Source organism: Bufo bufo, chromosome 4, assembly GCF_905171765.1.
Source record: "Bufo bufo chromosome 4, aBufBuf1.1, whole genome shotgun sequence".
NCBI classification, from domain to species: Eukaryota; Metazoa; Chordata; class Amphibia; order Anura; family Bufonidae; genus Bufo; species Bufo bufo.
In genome coordinates, this window is record NC_053392.1 from 56,040,733 (window position 1) to 56,053,979 (window position 13,247).

The following is a 13,247-nucleotide window of genomic DNA, read 5'->3' on the forward strand; positions in this document are numbered from 1 at the left end:
AAGTTTTTATTATATGCAGGAAAATCAAATCTCCAACCTCTATCAACTTATTATCACAGCAAGGAAAACCCCATGCTAAAACGTAACTTTTATTGAACACAAAATATGTAAAAAAAATATTAGACATATGGATCTGATAATCACTTAATAAAGTCTGGCATGATGCCCAAAGATACTGTCACAGCAGATAATTGCTGTGGTTATTCAAAACATCATTCAAAAGATTATTGGTACCAATATCTAATGGACTATTATTATTATTTATTTTGAAGAGCCATTAATTCCATGACACTGTACATCAAGAGGGGGTTACACAAGCATAACACAGAAAATACAAATAAGATAAACATAAAACTAATAAAAGATTGGTACAGAGGGGTAGAGGACCCTGCCTGTGAGAGCTTACAACCTATTTATCAAACTACATTTGGCCCCGTGAAGAACCAGGCATCTTTTTCTGGGGAAACGCGTTGTAACCTACAAGGTAGGGTTACCATAGTGAGTTTAGCCACTGAGAAGTGGGGTCACCCCTGTCAGAGGCGGGTGCTCCACTTTTAGGCAGGGGTAGCTGAGGGACATCTGAGGGACAGATGAAATTGTGCCCCAACCCAAGAAGCATCAGACAACATTTGACCCCACTTTAATCCATACAGTCATGAGTATGACCATGTTTGGTAGAAACATGTTATGTTGATGCGTTCATCTCAGGAGGATGTTTTAACCACAGTTTATTATGGGTGAACATTTATCCATGCTGTATATTTCCTTTTATATATACAAATGCTCTTCCCCGATAGTCTGACAGATCACCATCCTGTATAAAAGGACCTGGTACAATTGTGTGTACTTTGGCCCCAGCTCAGGTGTTGTCTTACCTTTTTGGTATGACCACTACAATTATATGATGTGACCATGTGTTTGGGCATCAAGTCAGGGTTTATTAGGTGATTATCGGATCCATATCTTTACATTTGTTTTTGTTTGTTTTTTTACATATTTTGTGTTCAATAAAAGTTGTCTATAAAATAATATTATCCTGAGAGTTCAGGCTCATCCATATTCTGCAAATTGAGGATCCGCAAAACACGGATACCGACTGTGTGCATTCCACATTTTACGCAACGTCCAGCCCCTAATAGAACAGTTCTATCCTTGTCCATAATGCGGACAAGAATAGGACATGTTCTATAATTTTGCAGACGGAATGGAACAGGTGTGTGGATGAGGACAGCACACGGTGTGCGGTCCGCATCTTTTGTGGCCCCATTGAAGTGAATGGGTCCGCATCCGAACCCAAAAAATAGTCGATAGGATGCACGCCAAAAAAACCGTTTGTGTGCATAAACCCTAATTAGTAACATACCTCCTTCAACATATAATGATATATGAACTAGCACAGAATAAGGGGCCTTAAAGCAACATGATGATGAAAGGGAGGCGACCGATCATATGGAGGACAATAACTTTACCCTTGATGTTGTTGGCATTGTGATTAATCCTATGTGTGCTTTACCTCTACAAGTTGTACAACATGTACCCTAACATAATGCGCTGGTTACCTGGAGGACATAGGACAGTTTTCAAAAATAATTCGACATTAAAAGACTTTATAATGGAAACGTTCACCAGGCAGAAGAGTCGACTGGACATTAATCACCAGGAGAACTTCATTGATGCCTTTCTGATAAAGCAACTAGAGGTAACCTGTAATTCTTATGTAAGATGTCACCAGAAGTCCTCAGTGGATAAAATCTAATTTATCCTAATGTATACATTAGTGTTGAGAGAATCAAAGTTAACAAAGTGGACTTCGATCTGAATTTCAGGAAAAATTTGATTTGTCACAAAGCCGAAATCCCTCGCTCTTCATGGTAATAAATACATTTTTCCTGAAATGGCAGTAAAAAACCAAAAAATACATACTCACCTCATCCATTTGGTCACCATCTTGATTGAAGAAAACGCGCCAAATCTCGCGCGTGCTGACGTGTGACGTCACCATAACAATGGCTACTATATTTGAAGCAACTTATACTAGTGAACAATAAATATAACACAGAAAACAATTAAATGAATTGGCGTTCAGAAGCCATAGCTGGGACAGCACAATTGTGCAGAGCTGTAAGACAGGATCAATAGGCCTCTAGTGTGTACTATGCCTTCTTCACATGTCACACATTTCATGCAGAGGAATACAGTGGTGTTTTCCTGTTGAATTCTTTATGAACCTGACACCTGCTTTGTTCCTTACGATGCCATATTACAGGGGTATTCTCACAGTACAGTGCCACACCTAACACACTGAGCCTCCTGAACATGGCTCAGCTATGTGCATAAGACCTGTGAGTACATAGCTGCAGTCCAAAGTATATCATACATAATAACTTCATAGATACATCAAGTTGCATACCAAATTCTGGCACATCCACATCCCCTTCTGCTATGTGTATATGCATATTGTAATCCGACATGACCAGCCTTCATTCACTCTTGAATTCTTCTATATTTCAGAATAGTCCTGAATCGGATCTGTACTTTCACAATAGCAACTTAATCATGCTTGTTTCCAATTTGTTTGTTGCCGGGTTGGAAACTACTTCTACAACTCTGAGATGGGGCCTCCTGTTGATGATGAAATATCCCGAGGTTCAAAGTAAGGGACCATTAAACAGTTGGGTGGAAGCACTTTTATCTGAGCAGAGGCCAAGGGATGTGATGGCCTCATAGCAGTGATGTTCAAAGCACCGCCTTCTAGGGGCCTTTGATGCTATCAAATATTAACATATTCATTTTAAGGTCCCTTGTCCGTCCGTTTGCAGTTGACAATTGGTTATGCGTGTGCCATCATTCAGAGTCACTGAGATCTATATTCAGCCATATTTTTCCCATACAAGGTCCTGCCACATGCCCCATATAGACCCCGACCACATACCCCTCATACATTGTGGAGTTATTTTGCCTAATATGTATAGTGCAGCCATATATCTGCTATATACAGTGCATCCTAACAACATGCAACCACAAGACTCCTATATACTGTGCCGATCCAGTCACTGCTGCGTGTATAGTGTCAAGATAGACTCTTTCCCTCTTCTCCATTTCCAAAACTCGTCTTTCCTTTGCTGTAGTCTCTTCCTCTCCTTATTGCTCATTTACTCCTCAGCGTGTACATTAGGCAGAATCATTGTTTGATCCCGCCACCTAATGGCTGAATTATTAGTATTTCCACTAAAACATTAAGAGACAGAATCACTAAAACTTAAATAAAGTTGCATACTCAGTGGGAGGAGTGACAGTGAGTAGAGAGAGCGGCCACAGGGTGGGCACCTGACGGTTGTATGCTAGTAGCCCACTGCTACTCTATAAAGTCTTTTGATTTTAAGTTAAGGGGTTGTCTGACTTAGGAGCCAACCAACCCAATCCTCGAAACCTGTAAACAATCATACAGTATGTTCACAGTCCCACTATTCCCGGTTGCTTCTGCTATCCTTCGGACTGGAAGTGGCTTGGTCCTTTGACTGATGTAACCAATCACTGGCCTCAGCAGAGCAATGTCCTAGAATGGCATATCACTTCTAATGATGTGCTAATAATAACCTGTGAGCAAGTACATGCAAAATGGGGATCACACCAAAAAATATAAAATGTGTACATTTTATTGGATCAATTTAAAAATAATTAAAAACCCCAAGAACAGGAGGTTCCCAAGTAAATGATGGGAGACTCTCCCCTCACAGCAGAGTTTAGAATACAGCTATAGAGGTCCCAATAATATTCATAATAATATTCTGAATAATCTTAAGTGAGTACTTATAATGAAATAATAAATATCAGCCATTACAATATAACATGATTAAAGGTAATCCCCCAAAAATATAATGTAACATCAAATGTCTAAATATAATATAAAGTGCCGGTGCTAAGAATAAAGTGCAAGGAAGTATACAACCTGGAAAAATACTCAGGAACTATGTGGACTTCTTCAAAATGCTGCTAGGGTAATCCCCATGTGTATCGCTGCCATAGGTCATGTGCAGTTTCATCAGAGAACCCCAGTAATGGCTGATTATTTTTAGTACTCACTTAAGATTATTCCGAATCTTTATGATTATTATCGGGACCTCTATGGTTGTATTGTGAACTGTGCTGTGAGGGGAGAGTCTCCCATTATTTTCTGGTTAATTGTTTTTAAATGGATCCAATAAAATTTAGACCTTTCTATTTTTTTCATGTCACGAACCAGTGGGTGTGAACCCACTGTGCCACGTGTCCCACCTCCTCTAAGGGCGTTGTCTAAGTGTACCCCTCGATTCTTCATAGAACCCCCCGATGGTGGGGATAGACTTTCCCAAGTGGAACACCAGGTCGCTACCTCTTGAGGAGGGTAGGCACACGAGGCAGCTGGTCCAGGCGGACCAGAAAGTACCTGAGTAGATACCAGAAGTACCAGGCAGGCGGGGTCGTAACCAGGAACAACAGTGCAGGAACGAGGGATGAGGCAGAGGCATAGTCAGACATGCAAAAGGTCAGGGCAGGCGGCACTGGAACAGGTCAGGAATTCTGGGTCGGTAACAGGAGAGTCAAGGCAAGCAGACAGGGATCAGACGAGTAGCAGAATCCAGGAACAAGGCATAGGTCAGGCGCATACATGAGTATCAGGAGCTTAGAAAACTCAAGGACCTTGACACTGAGGCATCTGGAAAGGGGGCTGAGCCACTTTAGTACCTGCAGGAGAGTCTGGGTTGGTCAACGAGGTCCCATGACCCAACCCATGCAGCCCAGGGAGTGATGCGTGCCACCCCAAGGGCAGTGTAACAAGAAACCAGCAGCAAGCATGCTGCGACCAGGGCTGAGTGAAACCTGTGGAGCGGAATCCTCACCACCACAGCATGTAGAGCGACAGAGGACTGCAGCGGTGTACGGAAGGATCACCACTGAGCACGGCGTCCAGGACTACGGCGGTAAGCGGGGGAACAGTGGCGTACAGAAGCTGCTGTTGCATTCTGAACATTTGATTTTTTTTTACAAGCTATTTTTTAGAGTCCTTGTTCTTTTTAGTAAAATACAATCAGTACATAATAATTAAAGGAATAACAAATACAAGTCATAAATGACTTGCAGGACAGCACCCATATATTACTTATATTGGTGGTGCCCTTACTACTGTATGTGTTTTGATCAGTTTCAATGGTGTGCTAATGACTCGCCATTCTAGCACATGTGACCACTGAGACCAGTGATTAGTCACAACACTCGCGAGACCAAGCTACTTCCAGTCCAGTGGGGATCTGAAGCAGCCAGGAACGGGGTTGTAGCACACTAACAATAGGACTGTGGACATTGGACACTGGTTCTAAGAATCGGGTTGGTTGGCTCCTAGGCCGGAATAACCCTTTAACATTGTATGACCTACAGTATAACAAAATTATCTGCAATGGATTTACCCTTTGAAGGGTTAAATAACCTATAATATCACTTACCATTATATAAACCATTGTAAACCATTTTTAGAAAAAGTTCAAAAGGAAATTGAACAAGTCATTGGCTTCCGCCAGCCCCAGATCGAACATCGCAAGCAAATGCCCTACACGGACGCTGTAATACATGAGATTCAGAGATTTGGGAATATTATACCTGCTATTGCTCCACATGCTACAACTCAAGACGTGATGTTCAGAGGCTACTTCCTGCCAAAAGTAAGAGAGAGATTTCATAGTTTAGAAATTATTAAAGTTGTTGTCTGCTTTTAAAAATCTATTTTCATATAGCCTATTAGGAATTCTTACTCTAGACGCATCTATAAACAGTGTCTCTTACACTGGAAGACCCAGCCTATTGATTTCAGTAGAAACAGTGTAATACTTCATTTCACCTGTAGTGGCGTTGCAGGGAAATGGAACGCCTACTGCCAGGTTCCTCCACAGATTACAGTTGATCGCTGAGCGGAACCACTTTGAAGTCCAGATATAACTGTTCTCAAAGGTTTCATTGTGAATAGAATGATGGACACCATCATCTCTAGTGGCACTGCCAATGGAGTAAAGGTTGTCCTTATAATTTATATAGTGCCATAATCTTCCATGGTGCAGTACACTATAATGGTGACAATTTATTGTAGAACCATGCAGCATATGACCACTCGGTGAACAGACCCCTTTGTAGATATTACATCATTCTCAGTCACGTATGTCATTTACCCCATTATCCTGTAATTGCAGGGCACCCATGTTCTTCCATTACTGGCTACTGTACTGAAGGACAAAAAATACTTTGAAAAACCGGATGAATTTTATCCAGAACATTTTCTCAATTCTCAAGGACACTTTATGAAAAATGAAGCATTTCTGCCTTTCTCAGCAGGTATAGTAACATGGGGTATAGAGTCTTCAGGCAGAAATTGTTGCTTGTTCTGTAACTGTTCTGTGTTTTTTGGAATATGATGAAGATGAAGATTTAAATAGTTGCTTCTCGTGTCAGTGGTCATAAGATACAGTGTACAGATGTAAGAGAGCCACTCTTGACAACATTTGAAACTACGGAAGGTAGATTACAATAAGTAATGTATTAAGTGAGGCAAACATTTTTTAACATATGCGCTGTTCACTTATATAGAGTATGTCTCCAACTTAAAATATAGTTTTGCAGGAGATCCCATTTGTCAAACACCAAATGGATTACAGACCACTTACCAGAACTCCTAAACAAATACCCCAGAGCAGACCACATAACCAAATACAGACCTGAGACTCTGAACTAATACAGACTGCAGATCAGGCCATCTAACCAAATGCAGAACCACGACCCCTAAACTGATACATTTCCCAGACTTGACTCCCTAAATAAATATTGACCCCAGACCCAAACTAAATTTCCTAAACTTACCGTATATAGACCAAAATACCCTTTACAAATACATAACCCCTATAGTAAAACAAATCCCACACCACATCTCATAAATGCTGACCCCAGGGCATACCCTCTAAACAAATACAGGCTCTACATTGCTCAAAGGAGCTGTTCATGCAACACCCCAGAGTGGTGTTACCACTCCTGCACCCTGCTATAGTCTTTATTGGGCTAACACCAATGCCATCTATGTATTTTGTTCAGGTCCTCCACACCGTGCATTCCTAAACTGTTTGCAACTGTTATGTTAATGTAATGTGCCTGGTTCACCAGCAGGTGGCAGCAAATATGGCAGAGCTGTACTTAGATCGAATGGAACTTTCCATTCCATTCTAACCCCCTTCTGGAGAGAAGTGGGCTAGCCCTAATTCCTGCAGGAAGGGTGGGGACCAGTTAGTTCCAGTCTAGTTAAGGGTGTGCAGGGGCACGTCTCTGCTGGATGTGCCCATGCCAGACAGAGCACCTTAAAGAGGACCTTTCACTAGTTTAAAAACTAAAAACTAACTATATCAGTGGGCAGAGCGGTGCCCAGGGGTCCACCTGCACTTACTAGTATGTCTGGGCGCCGCTCCGTTCGCCTGGTATAGGCTCCGGTGTGTGCAGCTCCTTCTGTTGAACGGGGCAGAGTTTTTGTATTAGGGTTGTCCCTTGCTGCAGCGCTGGCCAATCGTAGCGCACAGCTCATAGCCTGGGACTCCCAAAAACTTGGGGATAATTAATTATACAGGACTCTTAGGAGGCCCTGTTATTGGAATGAGTAATAAAAAATTACAGGGAATGTCACTGGTATTTAGGATGAGGAAACGTTATACAGGAGAGGTACCACAGGTAATGTCACTGCTCGCAGCATCTACGCAAAAAGTACATTGTATGTCACAGATATGCGAGGGCCTGCAGGTGAGCTGACCAGCGAAAACATTATGGGCGAGGGCCTGCTGCAACTTTGTTGACTCTAGATAACTTGTGCCTGATCGCACATCCCCATGACGTCGACGATCCATTTGGATGTCAGCCCGATAAAATGTAGATCAAGTTTTCGACAAGGATCTTCTGGTATAGCATCGTTTTGCTTGTCCTCTCCACCAGAGAAACAGGAGATGATAAGTTCTCTTTGTAGTGGATGTCGAAAAGGGTGAACAACCAATAATCCGTGTTGTCTAAAATACATATACCGTACGTGTCGCGGGAAAAGCAGCCTAACATGAAGTCAGCCATGTGTGCCAGAGTTCCAACAGGCAAGACTTGGCTATCATCATCAGGAGGTGAGCTGACCCTGTTAAATATTGTACGTGAGAGCCTGCTGGTGAGCTGACCATTTAAAAAATTGTGTTGACGACGGCCTGCTGCTGAGCTGACTATTTAAAAAATTGTCTGGATGAGGGCCTGCAGCCGAGCTGACCAATTAAAAAATTGTATGGACGAGGGCCTGCTGCCGAGCTGACCATTTAAAAAATTGTGTGGACGAGGAACTGCTGCCGAGCTTACCATCAAAAGATTTTTGTGGGTGAGGGCCTGCTGCCGAGCTGACCATCTAAAAAATTTTGTGGGCGAGGGCCTGCTGCCGAGATGACCATCTAAAAAAAATTGTGGGTGAGGGCCTGCTGCCAAGCTGACCATGTAAACAATTTTGTGGATAAGGGCCAGCTGCCGAGCTGAGCATTTTAAAAACTTTTGTGAATGAGGGCCTGCTGCCGAGCTGACCATTTAAAAATGTTTGTGGAAGAGGCATTGCTACCGAGCTGACCATTTTAAAAATTGTGTGGACGAAAGCCTGCTGCCGAGCTGACCATTTAAAACATTTTGTGGACAGGAGCCACTGCTTAGTCTGGTCCCTTATCCCCTGCCACAGCTCTGCGGCGGTGTGCTGTTTGTCACCCAAGCGGTAGGTGGCGGCGGAAACCCTGATGGAAGTAGGGCCCTCAATCCTTGGCATTGGTAGCACCTTGGTAGCGCCATCCCAGGGTACGACTCGCTCCCAGCCTCCACAACCTTCACCCAGTGTGCCGTCAGGGAAATGTAGCATCCCTGGCCAAAAACGCATGTAATGTCGCTGCCACCACCGCCTAATAAAAAATTTAACTGAATGAATGTCACTGATATTTAGGATGCGCACACGTTATACAGGAGGTATAGCGCAATTAATGTCGCTGCCACTATAGCCTAATAAAAAATTACATTGAATGAATGTCACTGATATTTAGGATGCGCACATGTTATACAGGAGATGTAATGCAGCTAATGTCACTGTCCGCAGCGGACACCGTCTACGTTAAAAATACACTGGATGTCAGATTTTTTATGGATGCGCACACTTTAAACAGGAGATATGACGCAGATAATTTAACTGTCCGCAGCGTACACTGTCTATTGAAAAATGTAATTTAATGTCACAGAAATTTTTTAAAAGCCCACACGTTACACAGCAGATGTAGGCCTGGTAAGGTCACTGTCAGAAGTGGACACTGTCTATGGAAAAATAAAATTTTCTGTCAGAGAAAAATTTTAGAAGCGCACAATTTGCAAAGCAGATGTGGGCCTGGTCAGGTCACTGTCAGAAGGGGACACCGTCTATGGAAAAAGTGCACTGGATGTCATTGACATTTTAGGGACGCACACACTTCACACAGGAGATGTGGCGTGGATAATTTACCGGTTAAACGGTATTTAGTGCAGGGAGCAGACTCGCGCATTGCGCTCAAGCACGTGCGGTACTCGGCCGAGTACCGCCATGTGCCGAGTATAGCGATGCTCGAGCTGAACTGGTATTCGACCGAGCATGCTCGCTCAACACTACTTAGACTGGAGAAACGTTTATTAAAGTAAAGCTGCCATTGGACTTCATCTCAAGGTCTGGACTCAAGTTATTTCTTCAAATCCCTCAATTATTCCCCCTTTTTATTTCTTTAGAGCCAAAGCCTGGGGTCCAGCGGTATCCAGATAGGAGCACCGTGACACACATAAAGAGACATTTATGCCGTGCTACACTACTCTGTATTTCCTACACCTGGGATGCGCGTTATTTAGAGGGCTCTGGGGGGAGGCCACCTGCCACATTCACCTCTGGGTTCCTTTCCAGCAGATCCCCAACATGGTTGAACCTGTGGAGGGAATCATACTTACTGTACCTGGCCCCTGCTGCTGGGTTTTGGCTCCTTCTCTTCCCTGCTAACGCTGCACATCTTTGGTCTCCTCACATAACCATCTAGTTTAATATGGGTCATGTGACTGCTGCATGACTGGCCACAGTGATGACATGTCACTGGGTCACATGACACATGAGGGATACATCACTGCTGTGATGTGACCTGTGTCAAACCAGATGTTCATGTGGGGAGATCAGGGATTTACAGCAGCAGTGGGGAAGTGAAGAAGCCAAAACCCAGCGGCGGAGATTAGGTAAGCAAGAAAGGCCCTTGGGGTTGAAGAACCCCTTTAAAAAATTCTAGAACTGACATTCTCAATTATTACAGACCCGAGACCAACCTAAACTAATACAGACTCAGACTCCCTGAACTAAATATATATATTTTTTCTTCTAGGTAAAAGACGGTGCACTGGAGAGATCCTGGCTAATGCTGAGCTGTTCCTCTTCTTTACAAGACTGTTGCAGAACTTTTCTTTCCAGGCTCCTCCTGGCACTGATGTGGATATTACCCCTGTAGTTGGGTTCACCAGTGCTCCCATGATCCATGAAATGTGTGCTGTGCCACGTCATAATGACTAACCGGGCTGGTGGAGCCCCATGGTCAAAAAACTTTGGTGGGGGTCTTACCCAAATAAGTGTCATATACTTTGTGGCTGTTTAATTTAGTGCTTTGTTGTCCTCTTCACATGTCAAAAATGATGACATCTTCTCTATGACACCTGACCACACTCTCCACTGCTGTAACATGTATGGCAATAATCTTAAAAGCTTGGCCACCAAATATCTTCTAGTTTTAAGAGCCGACAGAGAGGGTGTTAAAACTTTAATATTGATGGAGAGACATGTTCCCATGTCTTGTGCTATGTCTTGTCTGTTAATTGCTTGAAGGTGGTGGGTCCAACAATTACCTGCTTTGCCCACCCTATAATCTAGCCTTGATAACTAGTGCTGTGAAAAATAATGGGCAATTCTCCCATCTGCCCATAGGATATCAAGAGTTCATCCAGAGTCCCCATTGGGATCTTGGTCACCTCTCTTACCAAGGTTCTTCTCTGCTGATTACTTAGTTTGGTGGGACAGCCAACTCAAAGAGTCGTGGTTGTTCCAAATGTCTTCCATTTAAGAATTATAGAGACAACTGTGTCCTTGGGATCTTTAGGACCATGTTCAATCAACTGAATTTACCACTGGTGAACTCTAATCAAGGTGTGGAAACATCTCAGAGATGATCAAGAGAAATGGTAGGCCCCCAGGGCTGAACTTCAAATGTCATAGGAAAGGATCTAAATATGTACAGTGGTCAATCAAGTTACAATATTGTTTCCGACTGTTGAAACAAGTTGAAACCATTGTACTTGAGTAATGGTCAGTTCAAAAAGCCCAAAATGTCATCCAAGGACAATAAATATTTAATAAATATAAGCAGATACCTAAGACAGATAAACAATTCCTTACATATAACAGTCAGCAATAGCTGCTAACTATGCAAGCAAGAAAAATAAAAAATATATAAAGATAGAACTGCAAACAAAAAAGAGATAAAATGTAAAATAAAATATATATAAATAGTTTGCCACTGCGTTTTACATCTTCTAGCGGCGTCGCAGACCTCAGTTTGAAGTGGGTTCAAGTCACAGATTTGGGTATTAAAGCAGTGAGAGAACAATTTGAAAAGGACCCTGATATGAATGATACACAGGGAGATTTCATTTGTCAATGCCTTGATTTTTGTTTGAGTTACAATTATTTTTGGTTCCAGAATAATTTCTATTTACAGCAAACCAGGACGGCAATGGGGGCAAAATTTGCCCCCAGTTTCGCAAATCCATACAGGTCAGCATGGGAGAAGGAAAATATCCACCCCATACTATACCAACAACAACTGGGTGGTAGACTCACATTATGGAAGAGATATATAGACGATTGTCTTATAATGTGGGAGGGTGAACAACAAGGGTTAACAGATTATTTGAATAGTATAAATAGCAATAGCTGGAACCTAACCTTTACTAGTGAAATTAGCTCTGAGAGTGTGAATTTTCTCGATCTCACTATCTTTGTACAGGATAACAAGCCCACTGATGTTAATGGATATATTGACACAACCAGTTGCCATCATAACCCTTGGATAGCAAATATCCCCAAAGGACAGCTTATGCGAGTCCATAGGAACTGTACCGATATAGAGGATTACAGAGAACAGAGTAAAATCATAATACAGGGTGGGCCCTTTATATGGATACACCTTAATAAAATGGGAATGGTTGGTGATATTAACTTCCTGTTTGGGGCATATTAGTATATGTGAGGGGGGAAACTTTTCAAGATGGGTGGTGACTATGGCGGCCATTTTGAAGTCGGCCATTTTGAATCCAAAAGTTGGATTCAAAATGGCCGACTTCAAAATGGCCGCCATGGTCACCACCCATCTTGAAAAGTTTCCCCCCTCACATATACTAATGTGCCACAAACAGGAAGTTAATATCACCAACCATTCCCATTTTATTAAGGTGTATCCATATAAATGGCCCACCCTGTAGAACGATTTGAGGAAAAAGGCTATGATAAAGACAAGTTAAAAATGATTAGTGAAAGTATGGAAATAGGGGGAAAGGAGAAAAGGACCAGAGTAGATAAGGAAAGGACTATAGGTTTACTTTTTTCACCCAGTTTAGTGCGATCACAGGGCCAGTGAAAGATAAATTACGAAAAAACTGGTCAGTTTTGAAAAATGACCCTATTTTAGGAGCAGTTATCCCAGCAAAACCAGAGGTACTGTACCAAAAAGCACCCAACCTACGTAATGTTTTGGTACATAGTCATTTCCCCACTAAAGTTGAAAAGAAAGAAAAAAATCAATTCACATGGTGCAGTTTTTTGCATTGCTTGCAGGAATCGCACCATGGAAGAAAAAAGAAAATGAATATACAGAAGATAACATCGAAGAGTGGTATAGCGTATGAGATTAAAGGAGAAATAAACTGCGAACACATGGGAGTAATATATTTATTAAAATGTCCCTGTGGGCTATACTATATTGGGAAGACCTTGTGCAAGCTTAAAACTAGAATCCAGGAACATATTAATAACATCAAAAATGGCCTGGAAAGCCATAGTGTGTCAATGCATTTAAAAAAAAAGGCCTAGAAAACACCCAAAAGGTCTATGGTTTGCGGGGATTGAAAAGGTCAAATCA

At 42.3% G+C, this 13,247-nt stretch overlaps 1 protein-coding gene across 2 annotated transcripts in view; it reads left to right on the plus strand.

Moving 5' to 3' along the window:
- LOC120997259 (cytochrome P450 2C5-like) overlaps nt 1-12,258 on the plus strand; it is a 77,352-nt gene extending 65,094 nt beyond the window's left edge. The window contains exons 7-11 of one of the 2 annotated variants that reach the window (XM_040427271.1): nt 1,523-1,699; nt 2,512-2,653; nt 5,512-5,696; nt 6,219-6,360; nt 10,446-12,258. In XM_040427271.1, coding sequence (XP_040283205.1) covers nt 1,523-1,699; nt 2,512-2,653; nt 5,512-5,696; nt 6,219-6,360; nt 10,446-10,630 — 831 coding nt within the window. In that variant the 3' untranslated portion in view covers nt 10,631-12,258. The remainder of the gene's footprint in view (nt 1-1,522; nt 1,700-2,511; nt 2,654-5,511; nt 5,697-6,218; nt 6,361-10,445) is intronic. The other variant, XM_040427272.1, reaches the window with a different exon arrangement.
- Nucleotides 12,259-13,247: the final 989 nt, after the last annotated feature.